This window comes from Phaethon lepturus, unplaced genomic scaffold (assembly GCF_000687285.1).
Source record: "Phaethon lepturus isolate BGI_N335 unplaced genomic scaffold, ASM68728v1 scaffold14352, whole genome shotgun sequence".
In the NCBI taxonomy this organism is placed as follows: Eukaryota; Metazoa; Chordata; class Aves; order Phaethontiformes; family Phaethontidae; genus Phaethon; species Phaethon lepturus.
Genome location: NW_010521364.1, coordinates 25333 through 52920, shown reverse-complemented (window position 1 = coordinate 52920; position 27588 = coordinate 25333). Strand labels below are relative to the sequence as shown.

Sequence of the window (27588 nt, the reverse complement as noted above, 5' to 3'; positions counted from 1 at the left end):
CAGACCTTATACAATTCAGAGAATAAAGTCCACAAACTTTTTGTTCTTAGAAGGTCTCTTTAAAGAGCCTTTCTCAGTATTTTTACTAAACAGTTTTCTGCCTCTCAGTTTTAGCCCTAAAAAACTCTCGCTTTTTATTATCTTCTTGTTGTACTAGGAATTGTAACATATGATTAAATAGAAAAACTGTGTCCCTCAGCTTGCAGTTTATAACAGTCATTCCCATAGGAACAGCCAAGTTTAGGCACATATTCACATCTCTCAGGAATCTGGCAGTGATCACAACTGAAGTGGAAAGTGAGAAAAACTTTACAGTGGGGCAGGTTTTCCAGTTGCATTATCATGTCCAATTTCCTAAGTACTGGGAATGAAGTCTAACACAGGTCTTTTTTTGTCCAGTATATTTCAAAACAGGAAAAACTGTAAGCAAAATAGAGAATGGTTTGGGGGGGATATCATATGGAAGCAGTGGGAGTGTGTTTGAATGTTGTCATGTCTTATTTCCCAAACTTAGTTTTAATTCCTGATTTTCTACATATAATCTAGCCATAATATTTCATATTTTCAGCTTTCTCCCTGTCTCTTGCCTTCCCACCTTTTCTTTGTTTCTAAGGGAAAAGAACTAAAAAAAAAAAACACAGTTAATTAGAAGGATGTACCAAATCTAAAATAACTATATAATTCAGGATAGGTTTCATGAAGGTGAAAGCAGGACCTCTCTAATATTTTCTTTTCCATGGCTAATATGTTTGAATAACCTGAGTGACTGTTATGGTCTAGGAGAGACTGTGAAGGCCATGTTTTCATCCTTTATAGAATATTTCTCTTATTTAAAGGAAATATGAAGAAAAATACTCATTGTCTTTTGAAATGACTGTAATAGTAATTAGTATTTCCTACTCATAAGCTAACTGTGCACATGATGAACTAGATCTCTTAAAGACAGATTGGGTTCTGAAATTATAGATCTTTTACAAGTCTTCAGGAGTATAAAATGTATTTACAAGAAGATTAAAATAATTTTTAGTTCTATCATGGCTTAGGAAAGGTAGGTGGTTCCCTTTCTAAGATAGCATTTGTGAATCAGTGCTGATAGTTGTGCTTTTTTTTTTTTTCTTTTCTGTTTTTTTAGGAGACTTTTTACTTACTGTAGTAGGCAGTCTTATTTTAAATACTATAAGTGATTTATATACTGAAAAAATCAGTGCCACAATCTTTTCAAGTATGAAATGTCCTGAATGTCTTTCAGATGTAGGAATTTTCCCACGGTTCTTTAATTCACTGGAGTGATAATTCTTTGTCATAAAGACAGCCCTGTAAAAACCCAGCAATAACTATTCTTATGAAGAGTCACTGAATGGCTGGTAGAAAGGAAGAGAGTGTGAGGAGAGTAGAAGCAGAAAGAGAAAATATCAGCTGGACCATCTAGTATCTGTTGCAATTAAGGTGAGGATGCCTCCGTATGATGTTCAACAGCAGCACTAGGAAAAAGAGTTGGAAAAACGAAAAACGGTAAAGCCCCGTGTTCAGTATTTTACTTTGCAGATAGCCTAAATTCAGTGCAAAATAAATCATTTATATTCCCCTTGGAGAACCATATGCAATCTTTTTGTGTGTAAATATCCAATGATGATGGCAAATCTATTTTCCAGTTACGTGTTATGAGAATTATGAGTTTTATTTCTGTAATTAAAAATGGGAAGTTCACCTACTCCTCAGATTACTTGAGGGGAGGCAGCCAGTCTAGACAGAACATAATTCCTTTTGGTTTTAATCATTTACATCCCAGTAAAATCCTCTTACTGAGTTATGTTTTTGAAGGCTCAGAAGGATTTATAAGGATTATAAAGGTCCTAAATGAAGCCACTGTACATGCAATCAAACAATGAATTGGAATGAGTTATCTGTGCTCCCAAAATAGCAGCTATGAAGCTTTCGGTGCCTAACTGGAGCTTTGTTTTCAAACGAGCGGGCTTAGGTGTTCGTCTATGGTAGATGCCCTGTTTCCATAAATCTGCCTCTTTATTGCACAGCGTCAATGGTAAGAATCATAATTCAGTCACTTCAACTGCTCGTAAATATTCTGCCTTACATCCATTACCTTCACACCAGTGAAGCAAACTTGTCATCCACTTGTACTTACAAGTTTTTATGTTTTTTTTTATCTTGAACTTGTATTCTGTTTTGAGCAATCCAAGGAGCAGAAGAGTGAGGAAGGAAGCAATGTTTGTATTACAGTCCACTTTTTCTGTTCTGTTCTTATCTGTTTAGTCACAGTTTTGACAGTCCTGCTGTTTTGTTCAAGTATGTTTGCTAATAAAAAAAAAGTGTGGAGCTATATTTGTATGTTCTGTTAGGCCTTGATGTTTATGCATGGGCTACAAACTTCTTTGTTGATTCATAGATATTTGAATTTATTTGCAGTGATTTCTTTTTTTAAAGGAAATGCAAATAATTTAATACATGTCTTAAGCAATCTTTTTAATAGGTCTGATTCCCCAAACCATTTTTGTTCTGTGGTAAATCAAAGCGATATTCCATTGTATAAGCTGACAACATATAAATAGTAATTATGTTCCTGCAGCAAGTTGGTTGAATTGTTACAATTGACACAATATTTCACGTGCTGTACCTTATTGATGCCAAGATAAATTTTAGAAACCATTTTGAAACTGCTAAATTCCTTGTTATTGCCATATCTGTTTTGAATATTTGAGTGATAAAAGTTAGAAAAAACAAATTTTAAAATGTATTTTCAGATTATAATGGTTGTCTTGCCTTTTGCCTTTTAGAAATGAAAAACTTAGGAGTCATAATTTTACAAAATTTTTAATTTCTCTAATACTTCACTTTTAATCCTGTTTTAAACAGAAAACTTTATGGGAAATGAAAAAAACCTTTTAGTTGATTGAATATAGTAATAATCTTATCTGGAGAATGAAACGGCACCTTCAGATTGTTTTTATATAAAAGCTATTTGTAGCAAAAAAATAGAAGCATCTATAAAACCACGGTCAGAAGAAATACGTGCCAGACCATTAATATAAAATGCAAAATATTAGACTGCCTGGTCTTCAGAACATGGGAGAACTAATAATGGGCTTTCGTTGGAAATGCAGATGTCAGCTGCGGGTGCCTTGAATTGTCAATAATAATGTTAAACACAGGGTAGAATATCAGCCTGAGCTTATTCTTTATTCTTCTCTCAAAATCATTAAAGCTAAGACAGTTGTGACATATGTTCCGCTATGGCTCGATAACTGAAGACGTGCATGGAACGTATATGCGCGTATGTACTGAATTATTCATGTCTAAGTTGCTGCTCTGGGGAAGCAAATGGAGAGCGCTTTTCTGGCAGGTAGACTTTGAACCATATCTCATGGAGGAGGAGAATAAATATTCTCAGTTTATCCTGGCCAAAGCTAGTTATCAGCTGTGTACACAGGCCCAGGCATTATTTTTCTTTTTACTATAGCCGCATTGGGCAAAAGCCAGATAAATATCAAATTCTAAGAGAAAGTACTTTTATGGGATTTAGCACCTACATACCCCATTTTGTTATCTCTACTGCATTCGTCTAGGTAAAGGACTTTCCATGTAAGTCTCACTGAACTTACTGAGCTGTAGCCCCAAGGTCAACCTTAGAGGCAGGGGAAGGGAGACTTAAACCTGGAGGGTGGTGGTTCTACTCTCAGGGGTACCTTTCTCCATGCGGAGAGAGAGGGAACTGAGGCAGGGTGTGCAGCAGAAATCCCGTTACCCTCTTACACCCATCTCAACAATTCCTGCCATCTTCCTGTATTTAATAACCTGGGACTTAAGTTACTTACCAGCCTTTGTAGCCCTATCAATGTGAGGTAGTGACTTCAACATGGAGGTCTCTGTGAACTGGTGGAGGGCAGGAGATACAGCAGGGGAACAGGCTGATGCTTGACCAAATTCAGTCTGTCAGCACCCATCTGGAGGAATGTTATTGGAACTGTGATTTTTTTAAAATTTTTTTTTAGCTCCTTTCAGCAAATAATTTGCCTTCCCCCACCCCCTCAAGACAGTGGATATTAAATGAGCTGCAGACCCAGTTTTTTAGTATTTTTAAACATGTGTTGCTTTTGTGGTACACTAGGTTATTATGTGACTTTTTGTGGATGGGTTCTGTTGGGAAGTTAATTTGAAATATTGTGAGTTTAAATTTAGAAATGTTGATTCCTGGGTGGATTTCCAAGCTTTGTAGAATTCTCGTTTTACATTCTGAGGATGTGTGGAGGATTGTGTTTAAAATCAAAACAATATTTTCAGTTATCACATCTATTGCAAGCCCACTTCATGCCATGACCTCTTAGTGCAACGCACAAAGTTTCAACAGGTGAAGGAAATCCAGCTGCTCGAGGAAGAGGTGTTGATTCAACAGATCACTCCTCTCTTGAAGCTTGTCTAAAAGATACTTCGCTTCAGGATACATTTTAATTACTATGAGGGGGAAGTGTAACTTTCTAGCATAGATAGGAAACACATGCTACTTGTTAATTTTGTTTATCCTTTGCTAACAAACTTATTTTAGGTTAGAAAAGTCTAGAACAGAAATTATCATGCAATGCACTCCAGTAACTATGCTGTTAGGCAGCGGTGATCCTCACCCTTTTCAGACAAGTAAAAACTTACATATTGAAATAAAATCTCAGACATCTGAATGCTTAAATTAATGAAACATCTATACTACCTAAAAACATACTCGTGTTTGTTGCCTTGGTTTAGATTATACATGCATCAATGTTTTGTTTTTGGACAACTTTTAAGTGTGTGCTTTATATACTACATAATCTCTTCCTATTTTTGTCAAGGTCTGCAAATTATTTATTGCAGCCTACGTTACCCTCCTACTTATTTGCTAAAATCTAGGATTTTACTACTTAAAAGTTTTGGATCTGTCTGGCATAAATACATTGTATATTAGCGACATTTTTTGTAATTATAGCAGGTGTCTTATAACAAAGAAAAAGCCCTCCTCCTCCAGTATTGCTTTTATTCAGTATGTCCTTGATTTAAATTCAATGTTATGTTAATTTTCTTAATGCTAATGTCCTTTGCTTTTGGGGGAATGAAATATTCCTTATCTACTTCATCAGTCAAGTAAACTAAGAAGTTGCTTGGCAGTGTTATCTGTGTTTCCTCATCTCAAAATCTTATGTCAGCCTAGCTCTGACCTTTATATGATGGAACCTAGTGGTAATATACACTTCTGTTTAACAGGATTTGAAATAAAAATATATGATGGCAGAGCTGCAGGAAATAATTAGTTCCAAGTGGATGTGAGAAGTGAAAGGATTATTTAAAGGAAAAGAAAGTGATTCAGCTGGTTTATGGTGCAGATAAATTTAAATAATTATTTAAATTTAATAATTTAAAAATTATTAAACTTTTAATAATAGTTTCATTAAAAGATGAAACTCAGCTTTTAATTTAACTATTAAGGGGTTGAAATAAATTTAAGTCATTATGCAAAAGCATTTTTGAATGAACTGTTGTAAAGACGCTCTCTAAATAACTTTAAGGCTTATTGGAACCTCAAATATTTGAAATGTTAATTAGTTCCTTTGCTGAGTGGAAAAGCTACTGTAGGGAAGAGAGCATGTGCAGTAGAGCTTGCTGAAACTTACCCAGAGAACAGTTTATGGTGTTCTTGGAAATAATAAAAAAACTTGTATACACATTTCCCAGGAAATTCTTCAATCAATTCTTCAGTCAGTTGTTACAAAGGTCAAGATGTGTTTTCTATGTTTTAATTAGATATACAAACCAGGACAAGCTCAATCACTGTATAGATGAGTTCTCAAGTATGCTGTACATGGGGGAAGAAAGAAAGAAAGAATGATTGTTCAGAATTTTGTGTATGGCCCTTAAAAATCTGTAGCTCATGCAGCCATGTTCTGCAATGAATGAATAAAGAATGAGCCACTTTCTTGCCTCTCGGATTTTCCCATGCTCTTAATTTTTTATTAATTTGAATGTCTTTTTCCTAATAACACCTCCATATATGAAAGGTAAGCAATGGTGAAGGCAAAGTTAACAGTTAAATAGGCTTTCTTCTTCTTCACAAGCATGGATCAACAACCAGAGATTAGGGGATATTTCACCCATGTTGTCACTGGCTTTGTGCAGAATGTGCTTCCCCACCAAGTGATGGTGGCTGTGCTGTCTCTCCTCATATAGATTGAAGCCAGACTTGTAAGAAAGTGGTTGTGAATTATATGTGGTATGGGAGCAATGCATGGTTCTTAAAGCTGTTGTAATGAAGAATTGAGGACTTTTGATAGAGATCTAGTAAGGATCTAATGCTAGGAAAGAAATGTAAGAGAAACTTAATGCCCCTTTGGGAGCAGGAAATGCAGAAGGTTGTGGTGAAAGCCAGGATGAGTTTAGAAAGAACTTGATTAAACTCATGCTGGTCTGAAATTGTCAGTCTATTTTTCTGCTAATTAAAATAGCTGTTCAGATACTACTTATTCTATCTCTTACATTTGTATGTGTTATGAGGATGTCATTTTGCCATTTGTTTCCTTTGCATTCTTTCAGATTGAACAGTTCTGATTCTCTTTGATTCATGATAGAGCGGGGCTTTTCCCCTTTTAGATTCTTTTATCATTTCTCTTTTAGCTGTGTTTAGTATAGGAAATACCTGGTTGCTGGTTCACCTGCTCATCTGTTCCACTGCCATTGATGATTGGAGTCCCATGTCTTCCCAGTTGCCTGTGCTCATTTCTTTCAAATTTTGAAAAATTTTGGTTTTGAAGCCAAAGCTCTGTGAGCTTATTCTCGGTGGACTATGAAAGGGATGGTTTTAGAAAAAAATGTTTTCATGTGAATGGGGTGGCAAAATGGGGGATGATCTCATGTAAATAGCTTCTAATGCTGTATCATGCTTGTAACAATGCAAATCTCAGTTTTGTGGCTTATTGCTATGAAAGTTTCTGATTGAAGCTTACTTTAGAATTTCTAAGTTGGCAGTTGCTTATTTTCTCTCAGTGATATCCACAGTGTGTTCTCCTCACTATCTAGTGCTCAAAATATAACAAGCTCCATTACAAGCAATTACTAATCTGACAAATGCACATTTTGAACGCTCATACTGATCTGGTGCGATGCACCAGATATATAAAGAGCAATGTAAAGCTGCTGTTTTATTTCAGGTCTTGAAAGGTCAGAGTACACTACTGAGATTTAGAGAAGGGCGTTTACTACCTTTTTGTGACCGAGCCATCACATATCTTGCAGGTTTTTGCAGCCACTGTTTATTGGCCCTTTTTGCAGCCACTCTTTATTGGCCCATTTTCCAGCTGCAGCTATGTTTTTCTCTTTTCTAACACAAAAGCGAACATTTATATAGTTAATGCTTCTTTCAAGGCATCAATATAGTACATTTAAAGCAATGAGTTTTCTTAACTGTGTGAATAGCATTGTGGCATTGTCATTAAAACTGCTATGAACAAAATGAGCTAAATGACTTTGGAGGAAAACAACGTGCAAAAAGTATGTAGCTGCTATATCCAAAGCTATAATTAGGGAATATTTAAATTATTTTGCTTAACTTTAAAGGTCTTTAGGTATTTAACTCGTATATGCTTGAATACGTATTACAGATTTTTTATCTTTCTATGAACTTTGATTTGATGAAACCTCTTATAGCATGAGACAAATGCTTGAAAACCAAGTATTTGGCAAAAACGTAGTGATTTGATAACATTTTTATATATCTGTATGATTTTAAATATTGTGTAAGGAAAATCAACTGTTCAAATAATTTAATGACTGTTTAGTTTTAATACTGATTTTTGTAACATGGCAGGGACAGCCCGTTGGAGACTGTGATTTTAACGTTCGACTTGCATGTATAGAGAAAGAGATTATATTTCCACGACATGAAAAGATGAAAAATGGTCTTATCGATAAAGCACAGGAACCATTCAGTGTTCGAAACAAACCGTTTTTCGACATCTACACTTCAAGAAAGGTAAACTTGATCGCAGTTATTTATGCTGTGGTGCTGATGGTAGTAAAACAATGTTGCATATAGATTTTCCCTCACCTTTTTTAGCTTCCAGCAATTTCTTCTGTGAACTGAGCATTTGGCAGCGTTTGGGGGGGTGATTGGCAGTTTGAGATACTCTGAAAAAATGGTTTTAGGCTACCTATTCCTTCTGAATTACTATTTTCCCATATTTAAAACCTGTACTTTGGTAAAACCTAATTCTTTAGTTTTGTAATGTTGAATGATGATACAGAAGTTAATAGCTTTAGGTCTGAAATGTCTCTGAGCTCAAGGGAATGTCTGAGAGCTATGTTATTTACACTATCCTCTTTCATAGGTAAGAATGTAATTTCCTTTTTACTTCCAGTCCCCATCTGGCCATAGTATAAGAATCATGAGTTGTGCTTGAAGTCCCACTTCATGTTCAGCAGTGATTACTAAGAGCCCATTCTAGTTAATGTCTCCAGAATTTACTTATTAAAATACTGCCCTAGGTCTTCTGAAGTAATGCATATGACTTGCAAATGCATATATGAGTTCCTGTCTTTCACTGTGCACTCTTTTCTTCAGTAGAGACATATCCTAACATTCTACAAAATACTTTTATTCTCTTCTGTGAATTAAATGGCTCCTGGATAATACCTTCTTCTAGAGGAACCCGTTTTTCTCAGCGCTGCTGTTAGAAGTAGTCCCATGTCTCATCAGCACAGAGCAATGAACATCAAATTGTGGGCTTCCATTTGGTTTTGTCATTTCCTTGATCCTGTAGCAGATAATGAATCTTGCCCCAAGAGGAGTAGTAATGGTATTTTGGCTAGCCAAGAGTGGCTGAAAAGTAAATAAGGAGATAGGGCATAAACTGGACTTTCAAAAAACCCTGGCAGAGAGTAGCAGTCTTCAGAAAGTTTAAGTCATGAACAATTCTATTTGAAGTTTGTGTGGATGTGTGGATAAAGCACTATAAATGTTTTGATCTCTTCTCTGTATTTGTGGTGGTGTATTTTTGGGTTGTCTATTTAAGATCGATGTTGTAAATTTGAAGTAAAGTATTCATGGAGGGGAAAAAGGCTGATTGTCTAGGACACATAACTTTGAGCTTGAAATGAAAAGAATCTAGAACAACAGGAACATGTCTTAAAAATGATTTCTTACATAAATTTATAGTTTCTTGAAGTGTTCTTAAGTTCCAAGTTATTTAACCTCATTTAAAAATCATGGGAAGAACATGGTTGGAAGCATTCCTAGTAAAATTTCTACATAAAACACATCTGTAAACAAATCTCATGCTAGTTAAATCTAATTGTCAGGACATGACTATTGACATGATCCTCTGCTTCCCAAAACGTAGGAAATAAAAATTATACTCAACAGCTTTCTTTTTCCTGTTTATAGGAGATTTCTGAATTGTCCATGTGCGTTCCAATGCATTGGATTTTAACAATTCTGACTGTGGCACTTTTTAAAGTCAGCAATGAAATGATGCTATTTACTGCTCTGTCTCTGCCTTTCTTAAAGCTCTGAGCATAAACTTTTTACAACATTGACTGGCTTATTACCCAGCAGTAAAACATCACTTATGTTGGTGGGGAAAAAAAATCATACATGGCTAGAATTTGTTTCATACTAGACTTATAATTGCTTTTGACACTAATGCTTGGACAGTATTTCTTTATTTTGTCCTTGTCTTTGCCACCAGGATTAACTTGTGAATTATGGAATGAAGCAGTTATTTGGTCAATTTTCTTAATTTTTGGGAAGAATATTCCTGCATCCAGCAGTTGGAGATACACACAGAGAGCAGGAGGGGTAGAGTTACTGGCAGTGCAGAGTGAATAGCCAGTGTTATTTTTCTCTTATTTTAATAATTTCAAACATTTATGATTTATCTACTCTATGCATGTATTAGATTAAATTGGTAGGAAAATAAAGCAAGTAAGAGTAATATCCGGGGTTTTATCAAACTATATGCTTTGAAGTTTTTTTTTTTGTTTTTTTGTTTTTTTTTTTTTAACTAAGCCTCTTTTTGTCTGTTAACTTCCCCCCAGTTAGAGTGAGTAAAAGTCAATTGACATAAGAGTATTTATATGCTTTTAATTTATTGGGGTGTTTGAGTTTGGTGTGGGGTTTTTTCTTGGTTGGTTGGTTTTGGGGTGTTTCTTTAAGTGGTAATCAGGGCAGATCTTCATATTCATCACAACTTCCTGAACAGAATCTTTCATTATATATGGTCAGAATAGACTATTGTTTTGAAGCATTGCCCTAGTCCAAAAGAGGCCTATTTAAAAATGGTATTGCTTTGCCCAAAAGATCTTTTTCCTACGTTTATTCAGCCATCTCTGCAACTATAGCAACAAATGTACTCATAGCAATGAATACCTCATTGGTATAGCTGAAGGAGCAAGCTGAGTTCATTTTGCATCGATGACAAATGTCTTGACAGGGTTTACCAACTCTGTGTGCAGCACAGCAAGGTCTGCAGGGGGACGAGGAATTCCTTGTAGCTTCTAAGTCTGCGCATATTCACATTGACTTAGCATATCTATCAATCCATCTCCAGACATGGTGGCAGTTGAATAGATGCTAAAGGACTGACAAATGGGACCTGCTTAGGTAGATCTTTCCCTCATGTTTAATTAGCTGTTTTTCTTGTTCTTCTCCAAGAACAGCAGGATCCTTTCATCTTTAGAAGGGATCTAACAGGATCCTTCCTTTCTTGACTAGATGTCCTTAAAGATTTACACCCTCCAGTGGCCTCAGAAAAGCTGCGCATTTTTCTTATGCATGGGTTTCTTCCCTACCTCCAGTTCTTGTATTTCACTGACAGAAGATGTAGCTTCTCAGGTCACCCTGAAGGCTTATTATTTTCAAAGAAAGATCAGTGGACATAGCAGTCTTTGGCCACAGATAAGGTGGATCTCTGATTGCACCAGCATATTCAAGACTGAAAAAGTGGAAAAACCCATACCACTGGTCAGAATGTGTTTCATTAACATTCTTGGAGTATGTCTTGAAGATTTTTTGAAGCGTAGCTGGGTTTTGCTTAGGGTCAAGAAAAGAATGAAGTGTCCTTCTGAATTACCACAGCTGGAGCCATATATCACATATTAATTTTGTTTTGAGAAACTTCTTATTGGTAATAGCACGTATCAGTAAATGTATTTTAACTTGGGTGGATCGCAGGAAGATTACTCAAAAAGACCAGGAACCTCAGCACTATATTTATATTTAAGTGGCTAAAACTTTTAATTATATCAGGAAAAACGAATGTTGTCCACATAGGTTTTGTTATTTTCAGTGAAAATGTGGAAGTAATTACTTGAAACAGCAGTAAACTTTGTATTGTGTTATATAATATGTCCAATAATGAAATTGTTCTTAGAGTTATGGATTTGGGACTTTAATACCAGGGTTAGAGTACTGGCTGTTTTGTTTTTTTTTTCCTAATCTGAAAATCGATTTATTGTGAAATGAAATGCACTTTTAAAGTGCAGCTATAAAGTATGGCAGCATTTATAGTTGTGCCTTGACATTTGTTGTTGGTACTAGATTTTGGAAATGAGGGCTATATCTTTACAATGTTATATCTTTATAACATTGTCTTGAACATTATTTTGAGATTTTTTTGATGGACTTTTTGATTTTTGAGTTTTGGTGCTAAGAAGAAGAAAAGAAAGGGACAGTCACCTGGGGACAGGTTGTATATTCTCAGAATATCTAAAAATGTTACCTTGTTGAAATTTGATATTGCTGGACAAAGGTATCGCTAAATTTGTCTGCCTCTATAATCAAAGAATCATTAAACACAGTTTGCTCTTTTAGTGTCAGCTGGGAACACGTGTACTCTGTGAGCAATTTTTGCCTTTTAATGTAACTTCTAAATTCTTTCAGAAAGATTTTTTTTTTTTTTTTTTTGAGCAATGTTGGACCTTTGCCATTTGTCATTACACTTGCATGATAGGTCACTTTTGTTGCATAGCTTGCTTTCATTTATTAGTGTGCATCAGAATTCAAGCAGATGATATGGTCAAATCCTATAGCTTTCCCACCTCTTATGTTGTCCTGGTTTCATATGTAAGTATAGCAGCAGTCTGTGGAAGAAGCTGAGTTTTAGATTTCCTTAATGCTAAAGTATTAAAGACCAGTGAGGTTAATGCTTTATATGCTGCATATTCTTAGCCTTGAAGCCTTAGCCTTTTATTTATACAAATATTTTAGGATTTTCAGCAAGGACATTATCTTCATTATACTAAACAGGAAGTACAGGTACATAGAAATAATTAAACTCTTGGAAATGATGCAAGTCTCGGCTTTCATTGCCTAAGGCAGCCCACAGTTCTTTTGCAAGGCTTTTTTGTGTGGACAGTCCCAGCTTGGATATCATCACTAAAGCCTATTGTCTAGTGAAAATGCTGTCTAGCAGGAGTAGAAAAAAAAAAAAAGTTCCTTTCCGTGCAGTCCATGGTCCCATCGAGAATTGTGCCCATCACTCTCAATGGAACAATAGGGCTAAAGGTTAAACAATGATACAGGTCAAATGAACAACCTTTTTCAAATGTTAGCACGCTGTATGTCAATGACTTGTCAGTTCTTAGACTATTATCTGGTTTTAAAATGACAGCTTGTCCTACAGGGGTTAGAATGAAGGTGGGTAATCTCCGTTGGAAGATTAAATGGTCTAGGTTCTTCTTGAAAGTTTTCAGTCAAATCTGTGAACTGACAGATGACTTATTTTGCTCTCCTGTTTATTTGGCATTTGGATTTTTATTTTTTTTAAACTGCTTTTGTTGTAATTAGGAAAGGAGGACTGTTTAAAAGTTTGTACCAATGAATGTACAGCTACTGTTGAGGTGGTTTGCTTTGGAAAATTAAGTGGCTGTAGACCTCTGATGAGGAAGGAGATTGTGTAAGTATAGGACTTGCTGATGTTGGTGTGAAGTATTTTGCAGGCAGCTGAGACAGCTGTAAGCTAGTAGAATCATACAAACTTTGGGTTGGAAGGGACCTTTAAAGGTCATCTAGTCCAACCTCCCTGCAATAAGCAGGGACATCTTCAACTAGCTCAGGTTGCTGAGAGCCCTGTCCAACCTGACCCTGAATGTTTCCAGGGTGGGGCATCCATGAGCCCTTATAAAAGGCAGAATATGTGGACATAGCTCATCCATGTCTGCCAAGAGAGGTGTTAACCCAAAACTGACTGTAAATGACCACAAAGTCCTGTCTCATGTTGCCAAGTAGCCTACAGTCAAAAATGTGGAGGTTTGCAGTCATGGGACAGAAGACGAAAGGATTCAATGACAGCAATGGTAGCAGCAGAAGTGTCGAATAATCTGTCTATTTATTGGAGATATTGAATTCTGCATCTTGGTGGAGGGGGAACGTTACCATCTGGAGGGTTTTTAATGCCAAAAAGACTTGTTTCCTCTGTTTTTATTTTTGTTTTTATTTTCTATGCCTTAAGGAGTAGCTTAATCGGCTCACCTTTTAATCCTGCATTTCCTGACCCAGAGTTGGCAGTCAGTCTTCAGTGTCTGGCCTACACCATAGTCCTCACTCCATCTGTTCTGTTCCAGGTTTTTGGCCTGTTTATTATCTCATCTCCTTTTATTTATCTTCTAAGCCATCTTCCCTCTACCATTTTGTTTCTGTTTGCTTTTATTTCTTTACTTTGTATATTTCTTCTTCACTTTGTCCTATTCCGTCTCCCCGATAATGGAAAGTCAGGTGTTGTAAAAGCAGTATTGCCTTACTCCACCCTTAGATGCTTTTGTGCTGGTGCTTATCTTCACTCAAATCTTCTTTTTGGAGTGCTTTTCTCCCTGTAAATATAAATAATGGTTGACCTGAGAAACCTAGTAAACAAGTGGTGAATAAGAATCTGGGAAGATATTACTTCATGCTTATATTAGAATTTGAAATCTTCACTTGGCAGCTGTCCTGTATCCCAGCATGTAGTACTTCAACCTGATTGTTCAAAATTATTTTGCCATGTGAATTTTAAAGGTAAGAACAGCCAGCCAGACCAAGTGGAAGCTTTGTAAATAGTAATATGAAATAAATGACCAAACTGTGGCTCTTGAGCTGAATGTAGGTTACTACCACTTAAAATTCAGTTCTTGAACTGGAGTTATTTCATGCAACCAGCTGCAGCACCAGAATGACATGGATACTGTTCTGTAAACATAATTTCTGGCAGTGGGAGGATGAGGGTAGCCAGGGACTTTGTAGGCCAGGGCTGGTGGGATGTCAGATGCCTCAGGGTGTTACTTTGCTTTCTGTGGGGCAGGGAGGCTGCAGTTTTTTGGTTAGGTTTGCTCTACCCCAAAAGATTTTCCCTCATGCTAGGGGGAAAAAAATGACTCAGCTATGGTTAAGTTTTCAGCCTCCTTGCTCTGGTGGAGTCACTTGAGGAGACCCATTCACAAACAAGAATCTGTGTTCATTTCCTAGAGGTAACAAAAAAGGATTAGGCTACTTGCTTTTGATTATTATTTGTGATGTTGAAGGTCAAGTATAATATTTCAGCACAGTATAATTTTGATTAGGGAAAAGGGGAAATAGTTTGTTTTTTTTTTCTTTTGGTTTAAGGAATTATTCACACATTAGTTACATTTCACATTTTTCGGACAACGATCTACTGAAGTTAAAACAAACAGTCTCAAATGTTTCCATGAAGGATTATTTTCATAACTGGTGGCCCACGTTAGATATTGCTAGTGCTAACAATTAAATTAATGTAGAATAATTCAGATGTGGAATATATAATTAAATTCTGACTTGCCAAACTATAGCGTGGGAAAGAAAACAATGAAACTAGTAGAAAAATAAAGGCATATGGATGAAGCATTATACTTGGTGCACATTGTAAGTTTAAACATCAGAACAGTACATATTCAGTTTAGCTTTTAACAGTAGCTTTGAACGTTCTAATGCTTTTGTAAATTTATTTCTTCCATATTTTGCGCAATGGAAATAATATACCTTTCTAAGTAGGAAAAATGTCTTTAACAGTCATTTCTACTTCCAGTTTTGTGGTGTATCACCAAAACCAGAGAAAAATGCAAATCTGTTTGGACCTAATTACCAGTTGGTATCCCAGTATGGGCAATTGAATTGCTATATTTGATATCTTCTGAATTAGAGGACTCAGCTGTGGAGACTAAGTGGGTCACTCCACTCATTAATTGAGAGGCAATTGTTTAATATTGTCAGTTGTGCCACTTCACAGCCTGTCACTTTCCAAACTGCCTCCTGGCAATTCAGCTCTGCAGGGAAGCCATCAGCCTTCTCATATTGGAATGATGTTCAAGAGACATGTGCTTAATTTGGACAAAATGAATCAAAGTCCAAAGAAAATTGTAAAGATGGTGAAATTTAAAGCAATTTATTATGATACAAGATTGTAGGACATCCCTGCTAGCTCTTTCTTCTCTTGTGATATGCGCAGTTTTGGGGGAAAAAAACCCAACACAAAAAAACAAAATTAATCTTCTTTAAAATCAAGAAATAATAAAATCTTAGCATTTTACTGTTATGCCCTTACATTGGCAAGTTTTAATTTCAACTTCATAGCAAATAAAGCCCTCAAGTGCCATTGCATAGCAGAAGAATCAGATGTTTTTAAACATCCAGAATATAATGTTAAATCTTAATTTTTTGCATTCAAATCACTGCATCAGTGCCCAGTGGAATACATTAGCCCAGTTTGAATCAGTCATTGTAACACTAAATATATGAAGACTTTATGTTCTTTAATATCCATTTTATGTCTAATTGAATTATTGTATACAGATTTGTCTTTGTTGATGAGTCTTAGTGGAAATGCTTAATAAAACATGATACTTAATTGTCTGTTTTAATTAAAACTGGTCTGTCCATGCTCTTGACAACCAGAGACCGGATTATGTTGTAGCAGTTTACACAGGAGCTGGATAACAGATAAACCCTATCAAGTTTGTAATGTTGGAAGATCCTTTGGAGAACAAATTAAAATGTATGTGGCCCTGTTTCACTCAACTCAATGTCATTTTTTCCTTTGACATCAGAAAAACTTTTGAATGTTGTATTTGATCAAACCCGGAGCTTCTAAACATTAGTGCAAGAATCTTGCTCAGTTGAGGACATTGGGTAACAACTTTATTGAGTGTCTACCATCCATTCAGGAATGTCACAGGTTGTAGATCATTTGTAAGTAGGTCAAAGAATTTGCTAGTGGCACCTATAAACCTCATCCAGCTCCAGCAGGACTATAGTCTCAGGCAGGTGTGGTCTGCCAGGTAGGAGAGCATGGGGAAAGTGATGTGGACAAAATCCCAGTCCCTAAAAGAAAAAAATGAAGGTACCTTGCAAGTTGAAATAGAGAACTGGCAAGAACACAGTAAATTAAATGGCCAAGCCATGAAATATATTGCTCTGTTTCTTCAAAACACGTTCAAAAACGTGTGGATGTGGTGCTTCAGGACATGGTTTAGGGATCATGGTGGCACTGGATTAATGGTTGGACTTGATGATCTTGAAGATCCTTTCCAACCTTTGTGATTCTGTGATTCATCAGGTAAAATAAATATGAAATATTATTGCTGTTTGGCAGTGGCATTCCCTCATAGCTTTGAGGAATCTATGTTTCTTCTGTTTTTGAAGCTATCACAAAAGTCAATGGAAGTTTCTTGAAGCATCCTATTTCTCTGCTTTGAATGAAGCATTTGAAAACGTCATAGTTAATTGATGTCTATTTCTCAATTGTGGTTTTGAGAGGAGATTGACAGTGAGAAATGTCTAATGCTTATTTTGAATTCAGGAATGCAGATGTGCTGTCAAATTAAGCATTAACACACATAGCACTCGTGTTGTTCTTGGGTATTGTTTTGAATATATTAGGTACATGACCTTTGGAGTTGTTCACTCAGAACCAGCAAACTGGTGATAGCTCAGTGGGACTCTTACTGCAGCGTGCCCTACATTTTTCTAAAATGTCTCTATCCAACTAATTAAGGAACACGGCATAAAACTAGTGTTAGTAGCATCTTTAAAGAGTGCAGTTAATGAATAAGCTGCAAAACCAAAAAAAGATTAAAAAAATAGAACCATAAAACTTTATTCCCCTCTACCTCTCCTATATATGTTACTGTTGTTCACAATAGCATTTTTTCCCTTGTGGCTGGGTAATGAAATCAAGCTAGTGGTTCTTCCACCTTCTCAGTATTGGAGGTTGCATCCTATCACAGACTACAGTAACTTCCAGCTAATCATTGTATCTGGAAATGACTTTTCTTTAAATCTTTTATAGCGGTAGTAGAAAAGATTTAAGAAGCAGGTTTCAGAAGATTATATATATGATTTCTCTTGCTTTAAGTTCTCTAGAAAAACAGCAGACAATAACACCCCCTTATAAAACTGGCAGCAGTTCTAGTAGAAGCTGGGAAAGCTCCAAGAGTCCAGGGTGTGGAATAACTTCTTGTTTTCAGAGGTGCCTCAATCATGACATGAAGCAGGTTGCATATAGAAGAGATGAGTCTCTTTGGCTTTCTTGCTTGGAGGTGTTGTTCGTTCCCCATCATATAAGTGTAAACAGGAATTTCTATTGCCTTCCTATTCTGGAAAGAATACACGGACTCTGGTAAAGACTTTTATGCAGAATTGCTCTTCTAAAAGACAGCCAATGAAGAGTGGTGTCATTAGTTAGAATGCTAATGCCCAGGCACTATTAGTTTGGGTCCGTGCAGTCATTGGCTATGAAATTATATGGGCAAATGGTTGAGGAAGAAACTGTACAGTAGTTACGGTTCTTTGAATTATGATGTTATTTATGGTCTGTGGCCTACTAGCATCAAGTCTTTAAAATACTTGGCTTTTACACTGAGACATCAAGATGTCTGGGAGCCCTGCACATCATGCTTTTCGTCAGAAAACAGAACACTTGGAGCTGAAGTACAGACCCCAAGTGGCAGCCTGAATCCACAGCCCTTCAGCTTCATCCACTCAGAATGCAAGAGTGCCATCAAATGAGGACATGTTTATAATACATCTGAGAGGGCTGTTGTAGCCATGATAGCTGTGAGGTAAATAAATGTTTCTTTCAATCCTTCTGCTGAGTTTCTAACTATTTTAGACCAGAGGAGAGTATGTAGGTGCTGCAGCAAACCCAGGTAGAATTAGGTCACCTTCCTTCCTCTCTGTGCAAGCACCTGTCTGTTGCCTCTTCATGTTATTTCAGCCTTGCTGCTCCCGCTATTATTAGTGCAGAGCTTGTGGAGGTTCAGTGGAGGTGCCCAGGTGAGCTCTTATGGTAGCAGGTGAGTTCCTGTCCTCCTGCAAGAGCTATAAATGGGCTGTGCATGGGAGAGGTGACCCCTGGTAAAGCTGGCCACCCACAAAGTGCTGTGAAATACTAGAAAGTGAGCCTGTTCGGAAAAGATTTCGTCTTGCCATTATCTGTTATTAGAACAAGTGGGAGACTGTCAGTAAACATTTTCTTGTTGAATGTGAATTTCAGGTTCATTGTCTTCTAATAGTGTTTTGCTACATGAGCCATTAGTTAGGGCCGTATGTACTTGAATACCATGAGTGATACTTTAAAGGGTAAAGCAGTATATTCTCTACAGGAATGCTTGCTAAAGATGATGGAGTGTAGAGAGGAAGCTATGCATATTCCTATTGGAAAAGAATTTTTGTTATTAGCGACTGATCAGTGAAGCTAAATTCACTAAACATTTATTAAACATGCCTTTGATCAAGCTTTAAAATGAGAAAAGCCTGCCTTGCATGCTCTCTTTTTTGGGCCACAAATTTCCTATCTTTAGAAAGTCTTTTTCTGCTGGATTCTGGTCTAGTGTGTTTAAAATTATTAGGGTAGCTCCTTTATCAAATACTTAAAATGTACTTTAGTGACCAGTTGTATCCACTGCGCTTTTGTTGTGGCTGTTGGCTATTCCTATGCCTAACAGATGGCACTCACTTCAACTGACAAGCTGTGGGATAGCTGAGCATTACTAATAAAACCTATCACATGTTAAACTTGACCTGACATTAATCAAGTTTTGAATGCTACAAATGATTCATGGATAATAATTAGTCTCTTGATCATATTAGTGAACATCAGTCTCACATTGGTGCCATTATCTGCTTTCATTCTTACAGGGAACAAATCCATTGCAGTAATTAGGTGTTTTTAATGTCTTTTGAGCCAAAATGTTCTGTGTGATTAACTTGGCAAAGAGGTTATTTTTAGTCTTTCAGTATGATTGGTTTCAGAGCTTCTAATAAATTAACAAACTGAAAGGCTTTCCATAAAATATTATTTTATAAGAAGTTTGTATTTTTTTAATTTTATCAACTGGGAAAATTCCCGTGTGTCTTTATGCAGTCATTTGGTATAATTTTCATCACAATATGATTCAGCTGTTGCCACAAATTATGCAGTTCAAAATAGTGGTGATTTTGTTAACAGATGAACCTTTGGAGTTTACTTTTACTCTTCTTGTTTAGTGCTGAGTTATTGGTTAACATCAAGTGCTTTCACCATGAACATATTCATACAGACAAAATAACATTTACAGCTTTTCTCTGTTTATACCTTGAACTAGAATCTTGAGTGGATGGCTGCATGAAAGCTAGGATTTTGAGCTTTAAGCATAAATTATTTTAAAGGATTTTCATGCAATTTGAATTATACACTGATTTTGCATCCCAAGAGCATGAAATTTCTTTTCAAGTAACGAGACAGTGAGAAGTTTATACTTTGTGTTCCTTATGCAGTTAGGGCAAAGTAGATCATTTCACTGGTTTACTGAAAATGTAGCCGTTATTCTTCAATACATGTTGGTTTCTAATGAGCATATAAAACTTCTTTAAATAATTACTTCTTAAGGAGTTAAGTTTTTAATTTATTTTCTACAGTTTTTGATCCTACTCTTCCTTTATGCATATTTAAGACTATTAGCATGGACCAGGAAATATTTTGTAACTTCATTATTTTTTTAATATACTAGCTTAAAAATATTTAGCATAAGCTGTGGTTTTTCTGACTGCACTCTCAGTTATAATGCTGCATTTCCTTTCGTGCCTCTTTGTTGCTGGTTTCCCAGCAAACAAAAATTGAAAATCTTTAAGATAAACAGAACCAAATACAACGAATAATTGAGGGTGCGTTATAGAATTGGACTTTACCCTGCTGTAAAGGTACACTTTAATTAATACAGTAAATACTGGGTTTTACCTTACTTATTTGACATGAGGTAGCATACCGTATTTTTGTTAGGAAATTAGAATAATGCAAAGGAAACTGGGTTATCTTAAGTTGATCAAAAATCTGTTCTTCAACATTTATAGGTGATTTGGTGGAAAATGTGAAATCGTATAAATGAGAGCTGGATTACTGGTGTTTTCATGAGGGAAGTAAATGCTGATGTTGAAATGCTATTTACAGCTTTTGGAATCACAGGTGCAAGCAGAAACATTTGCTTGTATGGCCATGTGCTAAGTCGCACTCATGAGATCATGGGCCGTGCTTTCAGGACCTTCACGGTTACTTGGAGGGAGCCGCTCTGAGTCAAGCAGCCAGTTGTAATGAGCCATCGCCTGGTGAAATTCTTCTTTGGCAAGTGCTCATGTATCCAGAGATGTCCTTGAAAGGAGGTTCCTGCAGAGGAGAACAGGGAGTGCATTTTTACTTGCTGCTATGGCTGTCCTGGAATGTTCTGTCTACTCTAGCTGGGATGGTCTCAGCTGATGAAAAAACTGGTAACTCTGAGTTGAGGAGAGACATTATTGAAATATTGAAAGGTTATATTTGCTTCTTTGTGAGATGTTTGAAATGTGAAGCTAGTTTATTTGCCAAAAAAAACTCTGAGGTGAACTCGATCAGTGTCTGTTAAGTAGAGGAACAAGGAAGAAAATGTTAAGGAAGAAAAAAAATTAGTGAGAAATCGGCATTGAATTTTAATTGCGCATGCAGTAGTTCATTGGAGCAACTTAACAAAGACTGTGGTTCTCCATCACAGCATGCTATAACTTGAGACTGCACAATTTTCCAAAATATTACTTGGCCCTTGAGTGTATCAAGAGGAACTTAAATATGCATGAGAGGAGAGGGTTTCATCTCTTCCTCATCGGTGTCTGAAAGTTAATCTGAACTGGTGATCGAGGCTATGTCTGGTTTTGGGCAGGGAGGGAGGGAAGCAGCAGAACTGCCAGAATTATGTCTTTGATCCTCTCCTATCTTCCCCCAAACTGTTAATTTACACTGTTTGTTTAGGTCAGCTGTTTTACTTCAAAATGCTAATGCTAGGTGAGGTGAATGGTATCCCACGTATGAAAAAGAAGTCTGAGTGGCTTCAGTTTGAGGTGGGTTTTTTTTTCCGTTTTTCAGAAGGTATGTGCTCCCTTTAATTCCCAAAGCTGTGTGTTCCCCAGTCACTAAAGACTGTTTTGACAGTTTTACCATATATTTATAGTAATTTCAGTCAATGAACCAAAATTAAAACTTCTCTTAATACTTTATTTTGGGCTCTCTTTCTCTTAAAATGTGAATTAGCCAACTTTCAGTTGTAGAAAGTTTGAGATTTTGAGGTTTTTTTTCAAATAATATATGAAACTTCCCCTTCCCTCCCAGTATATAGTTGCTCACATGCTATTTGAGGGTTTTTTGCTTTGAGACTGAAAGTAGCTGTTTAATTCTTGGTACCTTCTCTGCTTTTAGAAACAAGGCAGACCAAAAAAGGAATGAAGCTGCAGGACAGGGAAAATGGAAAGATTCTGGGGAGAAGGAAAGATCAGAGACTACAACTGTAGCTTAGAGGGATCAGCTTCCCCCACCTGACATTAAGCTGCATTTGATAATATTTTCAAGCATTGTACAGTAGCCTGTGTATCATCTGGAAGGAAGCTTATATGCCCCAGACAGCATGTTTAATTCTTTTCTAGGAGGCCTCCTTTTCAAAATGTAATGATTGAAAGCTGGAGTTTATAATGTTAATAGTGTGGATGATGGCTCCATCATTGCCTGTTACTGATTAATTGATTTATTTTGGGAAACATGATAGTTGGGATGAATCTGAGCCAGACTATTTTTGCATTATTTTAATTTAACTGAACTTAAGATAGAAGGCATTCTGTGGGATTTCTGATGTCATTCAAAAACAGGATTTCTGAAGATATTATGTAGTAGGTTATTCTTAATATACTTTTCTTCTACCCATAACAAGGGAGATCCAAATTTCAATTCTGATTTTTAAGCAAAATAGTTTTTTTAAGCAGGTTTTAGGGTTTTTTTGTGTTTTATTTGTTTGTTTTAAACTTAAATCCAGGGAGGTTACCCAATAAAATACTGGGTTTGGTATAGAGATCTTCAGCTGAATTTGTGATGTGATCCTTTCTTCAGAGACTTCTATGCAGTAATAGAGATTAATTTTGTCTTGTGAGTTAGTAAAAATATGATGAAAATACTTCTGTTAGTGGCAGACACATTAAATTCTTGTATATTTTATTGAATGTTGTTAAACCTCTGTGCATTTGAAAACATCTGTACCTCCCACTTTGGATTTAAAACTTATTCTGGGATGTCTTAAATAAATCAGCAACCAGTGTTAAAGTAAATAATTTTTATATTGAACTCTGATAATTAAGATGTCATGAAAGAGTGTATACTGAGATGAGACAGGACTATTGAGGAGGTTGTCAAATAAAAATAGAAAAATACAGAAACTGGCAAGCAAGATGAAACAAATTCATGAAAATATAGAACAGGAGTGGTATACTGTTTTAAAAGAAGAATAGTCCCATCTCTTTTAGGGAATTGTAAGGAGAGAGAAGAATAATTGTTTCCTTTTAAAAAAAGTGTTTACTTGTGCTGGTAACTTCTGAATCTTTTTCTGAAGGCTGTGTACGTTTAAAGAATCTGCAGTATTTGTACAGAGATTTATGAGCCCATGTCTGTAAAACCCGACAGTTGTCCGGATGTGAAAATTACTTTGTAGTCTGAGGGTGAGGGCTGTCACCATCAGAGGAAGGGCTTGTGCTGTGGGTTGGGTTAAAATCTAAGCCAGTGAAGATGCTGGTTCTGTGAAGTTAGGAATGACTGTATGCTCATGTCTGGAGGTGTTTTACATTCTAGTTAATTGACAATTCTATTGGTAGTTTATTCGTAACTAATACTTTTCTGTAAAGTGTATTCCCTTTTGCAGCTTTTGCTGTGGAGTGACCAGGTAGATGATCAGTGATTTGAAGGTGGCTCTGAAAAGCTGCTCGGGGACTGTTGCAGGCAGAGTTGCTGTAGCTTGACTCGAAAGTGAATGAAGCGTATAGCAGTTGTGAAATTGAAAATGTAAGAAAAATGGATGTATATTTGTCTTGTATTATAAAATTCAAAAGGATTTTTTTTTTTTCCCCTGTATCTCCGACTGTTTCATTAGGCTAACAAGTAGTATCAGTTTTGAATCAGAAACATGGACAAAATGGTTAGGAGTATCTGCATACTGTGACATAGCAGATTGATGACAGTTGTGTGCAAGGACCTTTAGCCAATTTATTTTGTAGAAAGTCATTATGACTTTGCAGAGACATTATTATGTTTTGGAATCTGCATAACTCTCACAGGCATGTTGTGTTTCCATGAGATTTTTTTTGTAAGGGGAAGGAAGAGGCACAGTAGTACCACTGGACTTATTTATTTTATGAATAAAGTGACATCTGAAAACTCATCAGAATTATGTGGCTTGCCTCAGAATTACAGAAACATTAATAAAAACCTACTAGTGTTGTGTGGAATCTGTATGCACCGAAATTTTCTCCTCTTCCTGCTGGAGGAACCAAGTGATTTCTTTATTGATAAGTATAGAGAAATCTCCGAAGCGTAATTTTTCAATTATCAAGAAATTCTGCTGACTTATTCAGTGCTTTAGCAGAATTGGCTTCAGCAGGTTATTAGTGCTGCTTTTGGTGACATACTGCTGCTCCTCAGCTTCATGGTTAAAGAGCAAGGAGAAATTCTTTTCCTTGTCGTACAGCTCCACTCATTCCATGTGATTACACCATTCTTTTTGTTAGAGGAATATTAGATGTAGTGATAATTTTTAATTTGATTTAGTTATAAAGTAAGAAAGGAGAAGTTTTAAATAGTAAACTGTAGTATGAGTATATGGTTTTTGTAATGTTCATGGGGAAGCAGAAAGCTGCAAGAAGTGGACAAAGGGGTTCACAGGTGGAAATAGATGCCACAAGGCTACAAGGAATAGCATGCTAGAAGAATTGGCTAGCATGCGTCATTTACCCATTTTTTATAAAATGTCATTGAGATTCACCCCATTTTATCTGATCCCTGGCAGTCATCCCAGTCAAGCAGGTGTGCCATTTATCATGGTGCCGATTAAAAAAGACCGTACTGTTCAAGTTAATTAGAAATTTTAATATGCGTGGAAAATTGAACATAATTTTTAAAAAGACGAACCATGATGTCTGCATTTTAAGTTTACAGACCTAAAAGCCTTATATCAGCTAAATTTTCATGTCACAAATATTTGCTTATATGTCAAACATTCCTTTTCTGCTCATTCTCCTGTCATACCAAACTTTCTGCAATATTCAATGGGTATATATTCTGGTGTTCACAGACAACTTCTAAATAGTTTAATTCTCAGAGAAGCTCAGAGAAAATTTCCATTCCCTCCTTCCCACTTCACTCCCCCTCCCTCAAATTGCTAATCCTTTCTACTAAAAATTCTTTTCTAGAATATCATTGAAGCACTTGTAATGGACCTAATGAGAATGAAAGCAGAATAACTGAGAATGAAAGCAGAATAACTGGGAGCACAGAGAGCTTTAGTTATCTGTTGAGTCTTGTTCTGGTTTTAAAATCCTTTTGTCTTCGATATCTGACATTTGATAGGAGATGTCTTAGTAAGAATGCTGTGGATGTCCAAAATGAGAACAAGTCCAAGTCTGAAACTGGGTGTCAGGTTGCTAAGATGGATTCCCTTGCATGTTATAATTCCAGTGGAGTAGCAAATAAAAAAGAATACCAGAATTTTTTTTTTTTGAAATTATTAATTTTGAGTTTACATTTCCCCCCCATTTATGAAGTGTTTAATGTAGCTTAACTACACGTAGACCAGAGTGGAGAGTGCTACAGGTAAAATAGCACACGGTAATAATTTTATGCTTTACCTGGGTAGGTCACACACTCAAAATTAAAAGATTGTTTCTATATTCTTAAGTTTTATTTTGGAAAAAGAATAAATAATGCAATTTATGTATGCTCCAACACCAAAGTAGCCATGTCCTCAAAGTCCTTTAAGAACGTCGGATAAACAGAAACAGAGATGATTGATTTCTGTTTGCCAGTTTGGTTAGTGCTTTTTAAAAAAGATAGCTAGAAATGTATAAAAAATATAGTCTCAGCTAATTTGAATTTTGTCTTTTAATTTTAAAGGTGTAGGTTTTTTTATTCAGAGAAAGTTTTTTTTGGTGCTTTATGACATCTTTTAATTTAATGACATCTTTTCCATCTGTTTAAATATCAGGTGTATTCTTATTAAAGATTTCTCACTGGCCTGTCAGTTTGGAACTGCGGAGTAACCTTGCAAAGGATCCACAGAAGGCTTAACTTGTGTAGAATATTTTTTGTTAAAAATATTTTTTTAAATCTTTTTGTTTAAGTATTTTCTAATGTACTAATTTCTCTGCTGAAGCTAAGATTAACAATTAACTTTTGAAAGAACTGTGTATTTTTATTTTTTTTATTTTGTACAGACATCTGGTAAAGGATCATGAGCCTCAGTTGTAAACTTGAAAATGATAATAGGTGAATGCAAGCTACAACTTCACATTCCAAGTATGGGCTTTCTGTACTGAAAAATAGTGTTTCGCTGGATGATTTCTTACTCAGAATCAAATATTCTTAAAGCATTTTACCACTTGAGAGTACTCTGGTAGAATGTGTTTTTCAATTAAATTGTATCGAAAAGTTTAATAGTGAAAGCTGTATTTGTAGATGCAGTTACAATATATGTACAAAATACAATATATATACAAAAATATGCTAATGACTGTGGATAAGGAAAAAAGCTAGGTTGTTTTATAGAAAAATGATTCTATGCAAACAGCTACAGGTTTAAATAAAATACCATGTTGTCTTATTATTGTTTAAAATATTTGACCATCAGGCTTGTGAGCCATTTTAAGCACATTGCTTTGAGTTGCAGAGCCCATAGGAAGATAAAAATGTTAATTCTCAACTCCTTTCATACTTTTTCCGTTTGCTAAGGACAGAGTTTGATACTTGATTTGAGTAATTTAGTCAGTGGGTCATTGGGTTAAGTTGGACTATACAAAGGAAATGATACAAAATTAACAGTCTAGGCCAAAATGTTGCTTTTGAAACTGGATGTGATTTACTGAATTCCATATTTCCTATGTTTTATGACCACGTGCTTACTTATATATGAACATTTTTCAGATGTTACTAAAAGCACCTACAACTTCAGGATAGAGTCTCCATCTCTACAGTAAAACATAAATTGAAATTAATAAAGAGGCATTTTGTTACTTCTCTTAATTTTTGTTATTACTTGACAATTGTAGTTCTCACTGGTTATTTGCTTTTCCTTAGGCAAGTCCTAATTTAACATGGAAGTGTATCATCAATTCTTATAACTGTCAACTAACTGGTTTCATTAGTTTGTTCAGTTAGATGGTTTTTGTCTGCTAAATACAATCTTGATGGATATATTAATCTCCATATGGAATTCACAGTCTTTGAAAATGTAGAACAAAATATTCAAGGTCCAAATTAATTCACACAGTTGTGTTGTGTGTGTGTGTGTGTGTGTGTGTGTGTGTGTATGTATATAACAGAACTGATTTTTCTTCATCTTTTAGTGTATAGAGTCACCTTCGTTTCTCAATATTTCTTTTTGGACAAAGGCTTTTTCCTTGAATAATACTGTAAGGGTTTACCTCCCTGAAACTTGTTTGAGCCTTCAGTCTTCTGTGTAAAAACTACTAATTTGTTGAAGCTTTCTGTGTTGACATTTCCCAAGCTCTAATATGAAACCATAAATAAGCAGTTTACTAGCAAATGATTGCAGTAGTAGCGTATAATCTGCTTTGATGTGCAGTCTTCTCAGTGAAATATTTCCCTGTGGAAAAAAGATTTATTTTCCTTTTGTTCTACAGCTCCTGGAAGGAAGCTTTGCTAGAGAAGTTAGCCATGAAGTGGATGGACTGATATTTCAGCCTACAGGAGTAAGTAGCATAAAAACGGATTTTTCTCCCTTCAGTCTCAAATGAAACTCTCACCCTCCCTCCCCACTCATCCTCCCATCTACTACCTAACCTTTGTTTTTGTCAGGATTACTTTGCAACGTTGGTTCTTACTTTTCCAGTTTCTCAGACTACTTAAATTCAACTAGTTGCAATCTAATTTGTAGTATGTGTGATTTAAGATTAATCCATGGTGGTAGTTTTCAAGGAATCAGCTCATGTTTTGTTTGCATGAGTACTATGATGTACAGCTAAATAAGTAACGATTTTTTCTGACTGTATGAGTTCTGTGAATCTTTCAGCCATTCATTCGA

At 35.9% G+C, this 27588-nt stretch overlaps 1 protein-coding gene across 1 annotated transcript in view; it reads left to right on the top strand.

Moving 5' to 3' along the window:
* LOC104616472 (mRNA-capping enzyme-like) overlaps positions 1-27256 on the top strand; it is a gene marked incomplete at both ends in the record, with an annotated part of 64671 nt that extends 37415 nt beyond the window's left edge. The window contains 2 exons of the mRNA XM_010281497.1: positions 7841-8005; positions 27188-27256. Coding sequence (XP_010279799.1) covers positions 7841-8005; positions 27188-27256 — 234 coding nt within the window. The remainder of the gene's footprint in view (positions 1-7840; positions 8006-27187) is intronic.
* Between the last annotated feature and the right edge of the window lie 332 nt (positions 27257-27588).